The sequence below is a fragment of the Gobius niger genome (genome assembly GCF_951799975.1).
Source record: "Gobius niger genome assembly, chromosome: 6".
Taxonomy (NCBI): Eukaryota; Metazoa; Chordata; class Actinopteri; order Gobiiformes; family Gobiidae; genus Gobius; species Gobius niger.
In genome coordinates this window covers 14,883,284-14,900,468 of record NC_136857.1, presented here as the reverse complement: position 1 = coordinate 14,900,468, position 17,185 = coordinate 14,883,284, and the positions used below count along the sequence as shown (strand labels likewise).

At 42.3% G+C, this 17,185-nt stretch overlaps 1 protein-coding gene across 1 annotated transcript; it reads left to right on the top strand.

The window, feature by feature from the left end:
• Positions 1–368: 368 nt before the first annotated feature.
• Positions 369–11,597, top strand: larp4aa (La ribonucleoprotein 4Aa). The gene is made up of 17 exons (XM_079557789.1): positions 369–912; positions 2,718–2,835; positions 2,929–3,087; positions 3,504–3,585; positions 3,649–3,785; positions 3,872–3,975; positions 4,057–4,167; positions 4,236–4,289; positions 4,361–4,573; positions 5,736–5,839; positions 6,039–6,080; positions 7,648–7,878; positions 7,957–8,011; positions 8,082–8,243; positions 8,315–8,454; positions 8,530–8,728; positions 9,303–11,597. The coding sequence occupies exons 1-17, from the start codon at positions 796–798 to the stop codon at positions 9,693–9,695; spliced, it is 2,421 nt and encodes an 806-aa protein (XP_079413915.1). The 5' UTR covers positions 369–795; the 3' UTR covers positions 9,696–11,597.
• Positions 11,598–17,185: the final 5,588 nt, after the last annotated feature.

Here is a 17,185-nt window from a genome sequence, read left to right as displayed (position 1 = left end):
AAAATGCTGTTTTAGTCAAGTTCCAACTTTTAAAATGGTGACGCACAACTATTCTACCCGTGAAGGACATGAATAAAACTAGTCACTGACAATGGCAAAACCATTTTGATAAACCGATTAACACCCACAATTTTCTTTGAGTGACTTTCAACTGCTCAGTTTTTACCTACCTCTGTCAGGTTTTGCTAACCTGCAACTGTTAATTTTCCAGTCTTCTGGGTCTAAATCCTTTTATCAATGTAAATATCGTGGTGCGACTGATCTTAAATTACAAAAATGTGTTAGTGGAGTTAATGCATAGAAATAAATATGCAACAGATACAAGTTTGCGATTCCGGAACAGGAAGTGGGTACAGAGGTCACAGACCGCGTTGGTCGCCGGGAGCAGCGGACAGGCTCAAGGAAGCGCTGCGTGTCCCCAGTGTCCGCTCCGGTGCCTGGTGTGGAATGCGCCTTACGTCCCCGCGGTGGACTCCAAACCCCGGCTAAAAGCCAGCGGAGAGTGCGGCCTGACAAGTCATGATTCTGTGTCGCGTTTGTCACTAGGATCGCGGGCGGCAAGTTTGATTCACTGAGCTAGCCGTCGTTAGCTGTGGGTCGATTCATAGCGCTAGCCTCGCTCGTAGCTCCGTGTAGCTCCGTGCTAGCACTGGGAGCTCGTTTCAGTGCGCGACTGACCAATCCAGTCAAACTGGAGAGGACCTGCCTGACTGAGCCCAGCCGGTGTTTCTAGAGAAGGTGTAGGCAGCAGGGGCAGGGAGAACCGACGGGGTGGAAGTGAGTCAGGAGCGGCTGATGAGTTCAGAGCAGAGCCGAGAGCCGCCGCTGTTGCAGGAGGAGGCTGACCCAGGACCGAAGAGCGGTGCAAAGGACGCGGCTCCGCAGAGGAGCGAGGCGGGCTCTGGCGGCATGGTGAGTGCGGCCTGTATCGGCAGCTAACCTGTTAGCTCCTTTACAAATACAGGGTGATGGTGATCAGCCACATAGTTCAGTAGCACTAATTGTGTTATTTTGCATAACATGCAGCTTTTGGTGTGATTAGTTCATATTCACGAATTCCTTGTATACGAGTCTACTAAGAATGCTTAATCAGGTTGTTTCGAGTCACTGGACCGCATGTCCGTGTACTGTCATCTGCGGTTCAAACCAGCTCAGATGATCCGAGTTGCATATCTGTTTGTGGAAGAACGTCTCTGCGAATCCTTGAGGTGACGCCGAGCTCTCGCTTTAGCATAGCTCCCTGAAGCTCATTAAGTACGTTACTTTGCTGAGTAATCATTAGCACTCCGGTAAAGTTGTTGTGTATCTCTGGGTAAATTGTGGAGCGGGTGGGGCTGAACCGCAGAGGCTGATTTCTCTTGGCGAACATAGTCGCAGCTTGGCTTATTGATGCAAGGACAGGGCTTCATTGACATAATGTTTCAGCGTTAGCTAATCGTGCTGCTGGCTAATGCTAGCACAGTGACATGCGCTGCAAATACCTGGCCTGTGCAGCGCAGAGCAGTCAGCTGACAAGAGTTTAGCTCGCATACAGTCTATGTAACACTGGTGTGCATTGTACCTGTGTGTCAGGAGTGGGTTAAATGTACTTTTAGGTGTGACATTGAGGCCTAACCTTTTGACGCATCCTCTGAAGAGTGTAGGGAAGTGACTTGAGGCATATTGCAGCCAGCAGCTGTTCTTGTCGGGTCGAGTGCTTTTCACAAAGAGGTGGATCTTTTGGCAGGTGGTAAATGATCATTTCTATGGACGTGGGTAAAGTGGTGTCAACAGCTCTAAAAGTTAGTACAATCTTGTGTCTTTAAACAGTGTACTTACTGTGCAGCTTCTCTTAGATGGGATACGTGCAGTATGCATGCTATTCTTGGCCCTGGTCTATGCAGGGTCAGGAGATTCAGTCTACAGTTCTAACCAATCTTAACTGGTGCCTGATGACATGCATGATAGGGTATAAACTCAAAGTTACCGGAGAGGATTGTTTTTTAGAGTTCTTGTGTACATATGGGCCTAGTCTGATAAACAATGATGATGATCACTGGCTTTAGACATTAGTTGCCTGCAGGTGTGTCAGCTGCAGACGGATTGCTCCACCTTTAATACCTTTGAAATTATAGGTTTTGTGCCGGTGTTCCAAGCTACATCATCTACAGTTTTGACTGATTGTTACATTATGAATGCCCCTGTGTTGTGACGTTGTCATTAACAAAAGTCAAACTCACGGATACAGTTTTATATAAATTCAAGCTTGGTGCCATTGTCTGTAGTAACCGTCATGGCACCTTAGCGTTGCCCCATCCTGTCAGATCTTGGCAGCTAAGCAGGGAAGGGCCAAGTTGATACTTGGATGGGAGACCATTTGGCAATCACAAGGAAGCCCGGGGTAAATGTATTGAGTGAGTGGTTGGTGGTGGTCAGAGGGGCCGATGGCACAGACTGGTTGCCTTGCTTCCATCAGTCTAGCTTATTGCCACAGAGTAAAGTGTGGTACTAGTGTCCAGTAAAGTGCTATACAAAACCAGTGCATTATTATTATCATTAATTATCATAATTATTGTTATATGGTGTTGATGTTTTTTTTTGTTCTTTTCAATTATTCTGATATCAGTACTATATGTCCAATTAGTGAGAGTAATGATGAATATATCAGGGTATTCTTGCTTGGGGTTTGAAAGTTTTGAATCCATTATATTTTTTAAACTGTGATTGAATCCCTGAAGGTCACCTCTAAAGGCACTGGTCTGAATCCAAATGCCAAGGTGTGGCAGGACATGCCGGTGGCCCCCAGTGAGGCCGTCACCAACAGCCCTCACTGGTCCCCCACAGACATAAGTGAAGGTAAGACACAACCATTTATCCTGTACATTTTGCCAAAGGCTTCCTAACTAGTGTTTTGCCTAATTGTAACTTCACTATTTATCTTGTGAACAGGTTACTCTGACCAGACTTCTGCTGGGTGCAAGGCGTACACTGTGGGGTTCCCGGTCCTTGATGACAGCGGCTCCACTGCAACAGCTGAGATAGCAGTCAATGGAATGGACCCTCCAGAGCCGGGCTTTTCCCCCGCTGAGTCCAACACAGGCGCTGCAGGTCAGTCACGTCCTTCACAGGTGTTAAAAAGAGTTTGGATGGGCAGGATAACCAATAGAAAATAACTTGCAATATTATAATGTTCGCCGGTTGGTTCATGCATATATTTTTATCAATATCCCACAATATAATTAAAAGTTTGATAACCGGTTTTAGTATAAGCCTCTACAAATGTGTGTGAGATGTGCGTTATTTACCAGCGCACGGGAAAGACATCACACTTTAAGCAACCACTCTTAACGATTTTGACGCTCTGTCAGATACATTTTTCTGAGATAGATTTCTACAATTCAACTTTCCTGCTTACTCGGTGTCCAACAAACCTTCTAATCTTTTATTGACCATCAAAACACTAAAAAACTTCTCAAACTAATGAAAATGTATGTAATGAGTGTTTGTTTAATTTGTTTCTTTAGTGGACTCCAAAACTGATGAGCCATTGTCAACTGAGAATCTTCGAGAGTCGCTGAAGAAAGAGCTTGAGTTTTATTTCTCTCGGTAAGATGATCACTAACATTATGGTCTCCAAATTGTTGTGCTAATGTTAATGTCTATTTGTAGTGAAAACCTGTCTAAAGATTTGTACCTGATGTCGCAAATGGACAGTGACCAGTTTGTTCCCATTTGGACGATTGCCAGTATGGAGGGTATCAAGGTCCTCACAACAGATATGGATCTCATTTTAGATGTCCTTAAATGTAAGCTAAAGCGGTTTAGTCGTATTTAAGTGATTAGGGGGTACTTGGATCACTTCACCTCTAAATCTCTGCCAAAATTTCCCCAGCTTCTCCTATGGTACAAGTGGATGAGAAAGGGGAACGAGTGCGGCCTAATCACAAAAGGTGCATAATAATTCTGAGAGAGGTCCCTGAAACTACTCCTATAGAGGTAAATATCTGTTTGTTTTTTTTGACATAACAATATTTAACGTGATTGGCATAGTATTTAGAATTGATTGATCACCTTCAGGAGGTGGAGTCTCTGTTCAAGAATGAGAACTGTCCGAAAGTGATAAGTGTGGAGTTTGCACATAACAACAACTGGTACATCACATTCCAATCAGACACTGACGCGCAGCAAGTAAGAAAACGTTTCAATTGCATGTTCAATTTTCAATCTGCTTTTTACTGAAGTGTTTGTATCTTTAGGCTTACAAATACTTGAGAGAGGAAGTTAAAACATTTCAGGGAAAGCCGATTATGGTACGTATCTCTTGTAGCAAATATAAAAGTTTGTTTTTGATTATTTACACGTTTTGTTTCCAAAATAACAGGCCAGGATAAAGGCCATCAACACATTCTTTGCAAAGAATGGTTATCGTAGCATGGACAGCAGTCTGTATGCCCAGCAGTCGCAGACCCAGTCTCAGTTCAGCTCTCCGCTCTACATGCAGCATGTCTATCCTCAGCAACAGTATCCTGTGGCATATGGCATTGTACCTCCCACTTGGACGCCGTCGCCCACCCCTTACTTTGAAACTCCTTTGGTAAGAAGCCTCTCAAAATAAACTGTCCACACATTTTTTTATGATTATATTTTTTTTTGTGGAAAAGCTAGCTGTATTTGTGCAGTTAGTCTGGCCTGATGATGAGATCTTTATGCGCAAAGAGGGATTTGCAGGAGTAGATTCTCTGACTTTTTCTGTCTACTCTCAACCTTTTTACTCTTTCTTTCTTCTCTTCAAAGTCTGAGGCATCACTCTTGTCCCAATGAGCGTTCAGATTATGAGATCTGAGGGCATTACATTTTAATGAACTATTTTCAGAGACTATCATGTCTGCACTTGTGTCTTAAGAACAGAGGGAATGATAGGGCAACAACATGGCGAGTCTCAGTTATTAAATGTGACACTTTGAGGGTTTTAAACTTTATAGCCCGAACATAAAGGTCATGCTCACTTTCTGCTTTAAAATGACAAGATGAGCTACCTGTGCAATATGTAGGTTTGTTGCCTTCTGTGTTAGTCCATAGGTTTTGGCAATCCAACATGGGGGCTTTTTAATGGGATAACTGTTTGTAGGTCATCATAAGAATCGAAACATAAAATGTGCACATTGTACAGCTTTTGTGAAATATTTGGATGTTTGTCAGTAAAATCCTTTAAAGCAGTACGAAGTAACTTGTTTACCTTAATAAATCCTTTTCGTAGTCCCTCTGGGGGTAATACAAGTGTTTAGAGGATGATTGGGGGGGTCTTTCATCTCCCCCTGGTGTCTCTGGCCAGAAAACCACAATTGCAACTTTGCTGCCAAGGGTCGGAGCAACCAATACACACTAATAGAATCACAAAGAAGAAGCTAACAGGCTAACAGGCAAAGCTAACAGCGGGCTAGCGCCACTTAAACAGTATTTACTGCCAAGTTGGAGTAAAAAAAGATCTCCATTGTGTAATTGGATGTACAATATCCCTCTCTCCCTTTGTCTTTTCTGTCAGCGTAGTATTTACTCTCACGGACAATTAATGGGTTAAAAAAAAGCAACATGCTCTGACACATGCAGTGGCACTTATGGCCTCTAGGGGCACGAGTTACTTAGTTCTGCTTTAATTTGAAAATTTCATGCAACTACACCATTTTCCAACTTGCATTACCTTTTAACTTTTTCCTTTTTTTAAAACAATTTGACTGAATCACTTGTTTTATTTGCAGGCACCTTTTCCCAACAGCACGTTTGTGAATGGGTTTGGTTCTGCGGGGCACTACAAACCCAGTTCCAGCTCCCTGAATATCACTCGTCCATTCAATAGAAACCGGTATGTCTAATATTTGACCATTTAACCTTGACTGTCTGCTCAGTATTCACATGTAGTGTTAGTTATTTCACTTGTTGGTTTGCATGATGGTGGTCTAATTTTTCACTTCACTACTGTCGTAACTGTGTACTAACCATATAATTTGATTAAACTCCTGCAGTGAATCTTCTCACTTCTAGTTTTCTTACTGTCCCAACAGTGTCCCCCTCTATTCAAGAAAGAATGTAATAAATGCTTTCAGGTACAAAGCTGTTCTACAATAATAACTCTCATTGCTCCTCCCTATCATGCTGCTGTGGCTAAAACACTATATCCATTCTGTAAATTTCCCTCATCAGTAATTTGTTTGTAGCCATTAGAAAATAGACATTCTGTATTTGTCCAGACCTTGATTATATATACACACTTACTTGAGGGAAGAAGTTGCTGTTTGAAATGAGCAGCCTTTTCCTGATGCCTACAACTATCTCTTCGACAGACTTCTCCCCCTGCCCATTGTTGCTGCTTTCCGTAATAGTTCTCATTACAATCAATTGTTAGTCTGTAGTGAGGTACCTGATTGTGGTAATATTGCGTGCCTCAACACCACGGTGTAAGGTGTAGTGCGGTATTGCCTTTTAACTTAAAACAGTGGTTCCCAAAGTGGGGGTCGGGACGCCCCAGTGGGTTGTGAGCTCTGAGCTGGGGGCCTCATGTTGATTTCAAGATACAAAATGGTTTGGTTTATTAATTGAAGCCAAATAAAGTGAACAATGGCCAAAAGGCTGAATGCCTCTTGGCCAGGACTCCCTTAAAAAGAGGTTTTTAATCTCAGTGGGACTTTCCTGCTTAAATAAGGTTACATTGATTAATTATTTAAGTTTTTTTTTGTTCCTTGTCTGTATTATAGTTTAGTTTTCAAAGTGGCACTCCTGGGTTGTTGTGTGGTAATTTTTGGTTAAAGTTTTTTAATCCCCTGGATCTTTAATTCATGGAAGATCGAGTGGCAACACACTGAAAACACACCGATCTGATTGTTGTTTTTAAATACTTATTCCAGGTTTCGCGCCTTAAAATTGGATTCAAACTGGCGCGAAATCAAAAGGTTTTTTTAAAAATAAATGCTCTTAATGAACTGTTTTTTATAGTATAAGTTCATAAAAGTAAGTTTGCTCCAAAGTTTCCTGTTGTCCAATCGGTGTTTGAACATCAAAATCCACCCTCTTCCTCTGTTCCAGTGAATGTTTGGCGTTACAAAGCATTATATTTGAATTTCTTTTGATGCATTTGTGGGAGCAAGTCAGTCACTCACTTTAGTTTCTATCATTCTTGTTCTTCTACTTCGCTTTCCCAATTTCATGGACCTAAAGAGTGTTTACATTATGTAACTGTAGTTTGAGAATGGAACAGTAGTCTTTATTTTGACACATTTTTTTTGCATTTCTGAAAAGATATCTACCCTTATCTTTTCGCCCTTATCATTTGCTTAGAAGTAGTCAATCGGCCGCACAAGATTAAGTCATAAATATCCTTTTTACCATAGCTTTCCACATTGCACTAAGCCCAACCAAGCCAATGTGCGCACCTGGTTTGGTAGACTTATCACTGTAAATGAACATATCAATTTGAGGCCGCTTCATTGCCAGTCTTGATGTCTTTGCATGTTTCATTTAGACTGAGGACACTGCATGCCTGGATATGTTCAGCTGACTGACTGTTCAGCAGATTTGACTTGATTGAAGTTTTGAAGTGGTCAAATTTTACTATGATGGTCAGAGGCAACAATTGTTAAAAAAATATTAAATGGTTTAACATGTTTCTTGTTGCAGAAACCATGTAAAGCCTCAGGTGAGGCCCAATGACGTGACACCTACCATTACACCTGTCCCCCTGGAGAGTCTGACTGGACTGCGCAGCCCACAGCCTCAGGCTCCTGTTTCTGCTGCCAGCTCTGCACCCATCCCAGCACCCACTGACCTGAGCGCAGCCTTCTCACATCTGTCGTCCTCTTCTTCCTCTCTGGACCCCAGTGAAGATGGCAGCATGGCTGGGCGTGGGAGGTTAGCAGTCCCTAACAGCACTGAACCTGACCTGTCCCAAATGAATGCAGACTAACTGAAGCTTTGTCTCCATTTCAGACGGGGCAACACTTACAGAGGAACACGGAGAAGAAGAGATGACGATAGAACTACGGTAATTGATTAAGGCCCAGTAAAATGTACTTCAATTTTTAGTAGTTGAGTAAACCTGTTTGTGTATTTAGCAGAGACCTGTGCCACTAGCAGAGATTAAGGTTTCACCTCCCAAGTTTGACTTGGCCACTTCCAACTTTCCCCCTCTCCCTGGCTGCGTGGTAAGCACGCAGGGGGAACCTGTGCTTGAAAATCGCATGGCAGATGTTGTTCGGGGTTTGTACAAGGACAAGGTAAAAGGACAAGTATAAGTGACACATTAGGTATTATTTTTGCATTGGCTTCATCTCTTTCTGATTTTTAGACTGAACATGTTAATAAAGAGACCGCTGTGAGTCAAAGTTTGACCCAGCCCACGGTCACAGAGGAAACTGCAGTGACAAAGCCTGGACTGACAACAGTTGCAAAGCCGTTGACGCAACCACTTGGATCCATTGCGTCAGGGTAAGGTTCACAAACAATTTAATATGTAACTTCAATACCAAAACTCTGCCTATAACTTCTCACTCTGTCTCTCAGTGCCCCTCGTCAAGAGAAAAAGGTTGAAAGAGCTGAGGTTGCACCTCCTAAAGTGACCCCTCGGGTTCCTGCCATGCCGTCAGTTACCAACACCTCCACACAGTCAGTGCCTAGCGCCAGGCCTCAGCCCTCTGTGGCCGCTGCACCCCCAACGCAGAGCACGGGAGCTGCTACAGTCACAATTTCCACACCTGCACAGGTAACACTGATATACAATGCAACATAACCATCTACATTAGGTGTGCTCAACCTTTTGTGGCTTGCAAGCTATTTTTTTCAATGGCATGGTCTGGAGATCTACCTATGGATTTCTACTTTAGGTACAAGTGTTGGATTATAATTATAGTAGAAGAGGTTCTGCAGTTAAAACATCCTACATTTGAACTGCAGAGTACCGATGATGACTCAAGAACCCTCGTCTAGAATTGCCAGCTTACACAGAATAATAATTATTGACCTTTTTTTTTTTTTTTTTTCGGAACACACGTAATTTGATAATTGTTACTGATATTATTTGTATGTGATGGCCTAATTGGATAATATTACCATCAATTTGTAAGAACATGGTCTCGAGATCTATCAGTAGATCACTATCTACTGGTTGAGCCCGCCTGATCTGCACTCTGCTCAATTTTTGTCACTGTGTGAACCAAAGAAATCTTACTACTTCCCAGTGAGCGTCCAGATTTTGCGATCTGAGGGTTGAAATTTAGAAGAGATTTACTCCTTATCAAATGAGTGTAAGAAACCAATGTTTGACTGCTCTTTTACAGGAGCCCCGTAAACTCAGTTATGCTGAAGTGTGTCAGCGTCCCCCTAAGGACCCTCCTCAAACCCCTGCTCCTGCTCCTGCTCCATCTGCTTCATCGACAGGGCAGCCTCTGCGTGAGCTACGGGTGAACAAAGCCGAAGAGGGCTCCAACAGCGCCTCAGCAGACAAACAGGAGAAAGGCCATGACCGGGAGGGTGGCTGGGAGTGCAAAGAGAGCCGCTCAACCCGGGACCGCGACTCACAAGGCCACTACCGGAGTAATGGCCCAAGAGGGCCTGGAGGTCTCAAGTTTCGAGACCAGAGGCGTGCCCCTCAGGCTCGTCGCAGCTCCCCACAGGGGAACTATAGGCACACTGGCAAAGAGCAGAATATCCCCCCTGTATCGCCAAAGTAAAGACTTGATCTTGATAGAAAAAAGATGAATATATACATGGATATATAAATATATAAAAAATAATAACATAAAAGCAACAACATGGTAGCCACCTTCCCCCTGGAACTTGTCCAAAGAAAGGCTTTTAAGGTGGCAGTAAGTTTGGGACATCCAGGCATCAGGGGCAAAATGACACTTGAAGTGCGAAAGTGAATTGAAAAGGAAACTAATGTCTCCTGCTTTACTTAAAACAATTGAAGTGCGATTTTTAAAACTGGAAGTCACTCATTTGTGCTCTGCAATGAAGAGGTGGGATCCTGGGCCATATATAGATGGCCCTCTACCATTGATTTTAAAAGATGTTGGTCTGCAACTAACATATGCACTAAGAAGAAAACATGCATATATGTCATGTACATAATACAAAGAAATCACTAACACGCAATGAGACATCAGTTTTTTCTTGTGTGCTTAGGTTTCAAAGTATGACTGAACTGAAGGTTGACTGATGTCTGTTGAGCAAAATGATTGAAACGCCACAGTGTGCTTTTGCACTGCATTGATATGATTTCTACATCAGATTCTTATTCACTGTCCTCACGCTGGACAGTGATTTATTCTAATGTATATTAATGAAATGTGTACATTGGTGGTATTTGATCCTGGTTCATGATTTGGCTTAATATCATACTGTTTTATGCCACTGTCAGATATGTGGTTTTGTTTGATGCCAGAATCCACTTTGGTGTACTGGCTCACCCAACAGCCAAGTGGGACCTGCTCAGCCTGGTCGAAGTTTCATCATTCAGTTTCTTTTTACACACTCTAGATTCAAAGCATTGTCTTTTTAATCGATCAGGTTCTCTGTTTACATGTTTTGTTTGGGCAGAAGGGCGAAGCTTCCTGAGTGAAATGTAGATTAACTGTAATATGTGACTGGCTCTTCATTGACACAGGATATCCAGGTTAAGCTTATATCTGTGAATTATTAACGAAGATGTTGTGTCAAAGACAATAGGTTGAGAAGTGCTGATGGATAAGAGTGATAGCTACATTATAATGGGCAGAAATGTATTGGGTATAAAGCGAATTGGAAATGTCACGTGCTATGTGCCAGCTGCCTGCGATCGTAGAGTGATGGGTTTTGATTCTTTTTTTTTTCCTTTTGTTGACGAGGGCTGCTAAGCATTGTAGTCCTGGGGAACCCTTTTGACCCAGTAAAACTGGATTTGAAGAAACCGTAGAGGTGTAGTTGCCTTTGCTATTTTGTAATAACCATTCACTATAGAAGTGTGTGGAAGAATGTAATTGTACTAGTGCTGAATTTGCAGAGAGAGGCTTCAACAGCAGGAACCCGCCAGATTGTTTTGTGCTTTTTAGCGTGAGTTTGCTGTTTTTTTTTTTTAATTTTATTTTGAAAACCGATTAGTTTGACTCAATGTATGTATTGCATTTTAATTTTATTTATTTTAATTTTAATGCGCAGCGCTTTTCTCCCAATCTTGGTAGGCTGGTTTCCCCAAAGTTGTGTGAAATCGCATTGGCTAAATAAAATCACGCATATGACCTTTATATGATACTGTTTGAGATTTCAATTGAAGATACTTGATGCATTGACCTTGGGTGTAGAAATGCAGTAAGGAGTAACAAATCACTGGGCTGTTTTATTTTTCATTAATGAGTGAGCAGCTAGTGGTCTTGTCTAATTAAATAAATGCACTAACTTGTTAAGAGAATCTTACTCATGAGTAATGTGAAATCATATTAGAAGCTATGGTTGATGTTGACAGGCTTGCATATATATAATACAGGAATTGCTTTTTCCCCCTCCACGTTTGGGTCATTTTCTTTTTAATTTGGGTTGGAGTGGCAAAAATATAGAAACAAATCAACCAAGTGTTTGAGACACAATCCTAGAACTGTATGAAATGTCACCAAAAATAAATTATTTTGATTTGGCTTATCTGTGTTCTCTGGTGTCCTTTTTGTAGGTATGTGTTATAATTGGTAGCCTAAAGTCCAAGTCTACGTGCTTAATACATTTGCATATTTAAGCTAAACAACCACAATGTACTGTTTGACAATGTCAGTCTTGATCATGTAAAGTTGGAGATGTCTGTCAAGATCCATAAACTTTTAAATGTCTCATAAGTTATTTTAAGGCTGGATTTTGCATTTCATGTCTTGTCTATTTACCTTTCTATACCTGAGATAATACCAGCAATTTCCATAAAAGGTTCATTTCAGTTGTAAAGCAGCCAAAAACGATGTCTGACTCTGTTTTAAAGGAACAGCCACCATTTTTCCATCCTGGGATATGTTCTTACCTGAGCTTAGACGAGTTCATGTGTACCTGTCTGGTTTTTGTGCGTCACTCAGTCAAGCAAAACAACCAAAGCATTATGGGATTAGCAGCAATTGTAAACTAATGGAGATTTTCAAAGTTGGAGTTATTGTTCACATTAAAGCACTTGAACACCACGGTATGTTAGATGTATTTACCAGCAGTAACTTGGCAGCTAACGAATGTGTTCCACAGCTTTTTTCTCAACCTTTTGTACTGTTTTTAACTAATTTCTGTGGAAATGTATGCTAACAGCTGCAAAGATGGCGGATCTCCATGGAAACTGTGAAAATTAGACGGCATCTCGTCATAGAAGGGGGCGTGGCCTCGCCAAGGGGGAAAATAGAATCTTTTGGGAAACACACTTTTTCACTCTTTTTAGCCATTTTCTGGTGGAACATGAGCTTATTTATCACATACAAATAAAGTCAAGTGTAAATCGAGCCCATATGGATATTTTCTCACAGCAGATTGTGCAGTAGAAGTGAAAAAAGGGCAGTTGTAGCAAGCGCTAGCTAACGTTAACCCAATGCTAACATGTAGCATCATGTTAGCATTCTCCGTTTTTTTATGTATTTATGGGCTGTTGAACTACTTTGCTCCTCGCCATGTCTTTGTATCTTTATTTAGTCGAAAACTATATTCATAATTCAGCATTTTATAAAGTAGTTTTTGAATAATTAGAGAAACTTTAGATTTTTTCAAAATTGTTTTCCCCCTTAAAGAACAACTAACCCCCAAATCAACTTTTTTTTCTAGCTAAGTTGTATAAATGGGTATCTTATAGTGTTGTCTACGTGTATATGTCACTATTTTAACAATTTAGTGCAAATTTGTTGAAATCCTGTCTTTGTGTCCCAAACCGTCTGTGTGGCGCCATCTGCAGCGAACTGTCGGTACTGCATTTGATTTTTTGAATTCGGCACCCAATTAGCGGAGGGGAGAGAGATGATGTCAGGAGGCGAGAGATGATGTCACGGGCTCTGCCGCTCTGGGGTATAAAAGGGCTCAGTCTCGCTCACGCCCCCGTAGCGAGTTGGTGTTGTAATAACGAGAGAATATTATCATCGATTGTCAGGTTTGCGATTAGTTGTCATAGCATTTAGGTAGATTTTATTAGGATAGCTTTTTTATTATAAATAAGTGTATAGTTTTAGTAGTGTTAGTTGTTGAATATTGTAGTTGTAATCACTAGTTGCTTTTATTGTTAGATTAGTTAGCTCAATTTAGCTTAGGGCGTTTGTTAGTATTGCTTTTAGTGGTCTATCGTGTATAATTTAATTGTTAGTTGTTAATTGTACTGTGTTAGGATGGGGAGGAAGTGTAGCGTAGTGGGGCTGGAGTTTGCAAAGACCATTTTACGTGCTGATTCCTTCGCCAACTTCACCGAGGTTGAACTGGGCTATGCTAGTCTTCTGCGTTTGAAGAGCGAGGCCGTCCCCACCGACTCTGCTGCACCGCCAACAATGTGAGGTGAGTGAGAAAAATAATGATTTACCCATTTTGGGTTTGGTAATAATTGCATTGATTGTAGCTGCTGTAAAAAGAGGCACTTGGTTCACTCTGTCCCGGTCATTCCTGTCAGTAGAAGCTACTTTGCTCACAGATTGAGTCATGTACAGTATATAGAATTTTTATGTGCACGTCAGAATAGATCGTTATTGTAGTGTCTCAAACAAATTCGCCGGTTTGGCCTCTGATAATACCAATCACATGAGTCGTGTAGATCTGTTGAAAAAATATGGCGTGTAAATAGACTGTGCAGCCTCAGCTCCAGGCGACGTGTCCCGCACTCGCTCACTGTGGCTGAAGAACAGCAGCCACCGGTTATAAGCGCGTCTACTCGCTGCCCGGGGCAGCCTGCTAATGCATCAGTCTGCAAAGTTACGCCAACACTGTGCGCAAATGTGCACGAGTCTGAGCACCAAACTAATCTAAGTTTGACATGACTGTAGCTTTTGACAGTAGCTACAAGCTAGCCTGTATAGCTAACGTATAGCTAGAACGTACTGTGTGTCTGAGGCTAAACTGACCGGCTCCGTGCGCGCTCTGCTCCCGTTTGATGCTCGACTGCGGTCAGTGAGGAGAGGGCTGATCACTCCAGGTGGACCGTGTGGTCAGTGAGGAGAGGGCTGACCACTCCAGGTGGACCGTGTGGTCATTGAGGAGAGGGCTGACCACTCCAGGTGGACCGTGTGGTCAGTGAGGAGAGGGCTGACCACTCCAGGTGGACCGTGTGGTCATTGAGGAGAGGGCTGACCACTCCAGGTGGACCGTGTGGTCATTGAGGAGAGGGCTGACCACTCCAGGTGGACCGTGTGGTCAGTGAGGAGAGGGCTGACCACTCCAGGTGGACCGTGTGGTCATTGAGGAGAGGGCTGACCACTCCAGGTGGACCGTGTGGTCAGTGAGGAGAGGGCTGACCACTCCAGGTGGACCGTGTGGTCAGTGAGGAGAGGGCTGACCACTCCAGGTGGACCGTGCGGTCAGTGAGGAGAGGGCTGACCACTCCAGGTGGACCGTGCGGTCAGTGAGGAGAGGGCGCTCACAGATGTGAGCTGTTCTTACGTGGTTTCAGAATCAGTATAGTTGTTATTGCCATTGTTGTTGAACAGGTTCACAAAGTAGGATCAATTCTGATAATTATGTTCATGTTGACAAGTTTTCTGAAGTGAACCAAAGTTTACACCTATTTGGACGCAGCTTTTCAAAATGCCAAACCATTTGGGAGTTTTTAGTAGCCGACTGTAGCCAGAATTAACCTGATACAAATATTTGGTTGATCTGCTATAGGGGGGCATATTCTAAAGTATATCCAAGGTTGTATTCCTATAAATCATCAATACAAGTTTACAATCTATGTGCATGTCACGTGTGTGTGCACTTTATAAATATTATTTATTGTTATGTTTTCAGCCAAAAGTGAGCAGAGAGAAATGTCCAAACTGATCCAGTCCTTATAAGGCATGCAAGTGTCCAGGCCAATGTGAAGCCGAGCAGGCGACGCAAAGGTGAAATCTATTTATCCTTTATACAGTACTGTCATTTTATGTATAAAACAGTCTACACTTTTGTTTTTTTATATACTGTAGTTAGACACAAGTTGTGTAATTACTGCCATTTTAAACGTGTTTTTTTTGTTTGTGTTTTGTACAGCTATTCAAGCCCGGACCGCTTACACAAGCGTCGGTTGTGGGACAGGGGACCTGATGGAAATCCCTCTTCCTGACAGTCCCAGAGCAGCCTCTACACCTTTAAAAAGGAGAAGGTGTGAGGTGTCAGCGTCTGACCCCAGCTTCCACATTGATGACAGTGCCAGCACTGTGAACTGTTCAAGGTAAAAAGGAAATCTAGAGTTTTAATTGAAAAAATATATACAGCGTCCTGGTTTTTTGAGGGATGAAATATCCTTTATTTTATATAGCATTCCCACTGAAGTCCCTCCACACAAGGACAAAAAATATATTGTTCTTGAGGACCAACTGCTGGAGCTGTTTAGGCGATGTCCTGTCTGCACTGGTCGCTGTGCTGTGGACACCATCACCATCGGCACACTGCTTCGGGTCACTCAACAGTGTCCTCGCTGTGAGTTCTCCAGTCAGTGGTCCAGTCAGCCCATGGTGAACAACATCCCAGCTGGAAACCTACAGCTCTGTGCTGTTCACCGGCTCATCCTTTAGCCAGATTTCAAAGGTACTACAAAAACATTTTATTTTTCCATATATTATCCGATGATAACAGATGTTTTAATTTTATAGTTCTTGGGGGCCTTCAATATTCAGGGACTGTCAGAGCAGTGCTTCTACAGGCATCAGGCAAAGCTCCTCATCCCTACGGTCAACTGGCAGTGGAAGTTGGAGCAGGAGGACCTCATCAGGGAGGCTCTTGAAAGCGGCTCTGTTACACTGGGCGGGGACATGCGGGCAGATTCACCTGGTAAATACATTTAATAAACATTTATCTGAAGTATTAAAAGTCAGCTAATGTATAACTTGCATTCATGTAGGACATTCAGCCAAGTATGGCAGTTACACCATAATGAATCTAACGTGTAACAAAGTCATTGACATCCAGCTAGTCCAGGTAAAACATTACAATACAAACATAAATATGTAACTTTGGATAACTGTGCATTATGATAGAACTCATATTCTTATTTTTTTGTCTTATTAGAGCAATGAGGTTGGAAACAGCGTGTGCATGGAGAAGGAGGGGTTTGTGTTTTGTGTCCCAGAGATTGGAAAAAAATGATGCGCTGGGCCAGAAAAGGTGAACGGAGGAAATGACGAGGTGGAAGAAAAGCATTGTGAACCATCTATATGAATCATCTCTACTGGTCACCATCAAAGGCTGTGGCTGAGTGGACATCTGGGCAACTACATTCAGAATGTCCACGGAAAACCCCCTGTCCCCTCGCTGTCTTCACAGGCCTTTGGTTGGGGATGATGCAAGAGTGTGGCCAAAATCAAGTATGTGTCATTACAACTACTCCTCCCAATATCTAATTTATATTGATGCATTTACACTTCACATATCAATTTATTATTCTTTGTAATTCTTTATAATTCTTTGTAGGCACAGCAGCATGCGAGAGACTCTTACTCTTTTGTTAACACCACGTTTTTTGAAAGATTAAGCTAAAATAAGCCCACAATACCACACTTCAAATATTGAGGAATCCATAGTCTGATTCTCACAATAGTCTGGGCCTCTTATTCAAAGGAAGGCTGGCCAGGTAATGATTCCTAAAGGTTCAACAAATATTCACTAGTTATTTTATCACTTTGAAATGTTTAGAAAATAGATACTGCATATTAATGTTTATTTGTGAAATTTTAGGGTGCAGGTTGGTGCCTTGAATTATGATTAAAAAAGGCAAATCGTCATAGTGTATCCAAAATTCAAGCGTGGAGACTACACAGTGAGAGCCATGAAGACCAGAGCTACCTCAGGTATGTCACATTAAAAACAACACAACCAATGCTTTTACAAGGACAAATGTTTTGTGCTTTGTTTACAGTCTACTTTGACCAACTAATGGCCCTGCTGTTTGAAAGTGTGGTCGAGGATCCTCTCCCATATCAGGAGCACACAAAGGACCTGTGCCTGAACCATTCTGTGCCCATTGGACAACGTAATAGATTAAAATCAATGTTTCATGCAAGAT

What these genes read in the sequence shown, in the direction of transcription:
- larp4aa (XM_079557789.1), top strand. Translation starts at nt 796, where the DNA reads ATGAGTTCAGAGCAGAGCCGAGAGCCGCCGCTGTTGCAGGAGGAGGCT. An exon ending in CTTACTTTGAAACTCCTTTG is followed by an intron (nt 4,574 to 5,735) that starts GTAAGAAGCCTC and finishes TTTTATTTGCAG; the next exon opens with GCACCTTTTCCCAACAGCAC. An exon ending in CTTGGATCCATTGCGTCAGG is followed by an intron (nt 8,455 to 8,529) that starts GTAAGGTTCACA and finishes TCTGTCTCTCAG; the next exon opens with TGCCCCTCGTCAAGAGAAAA.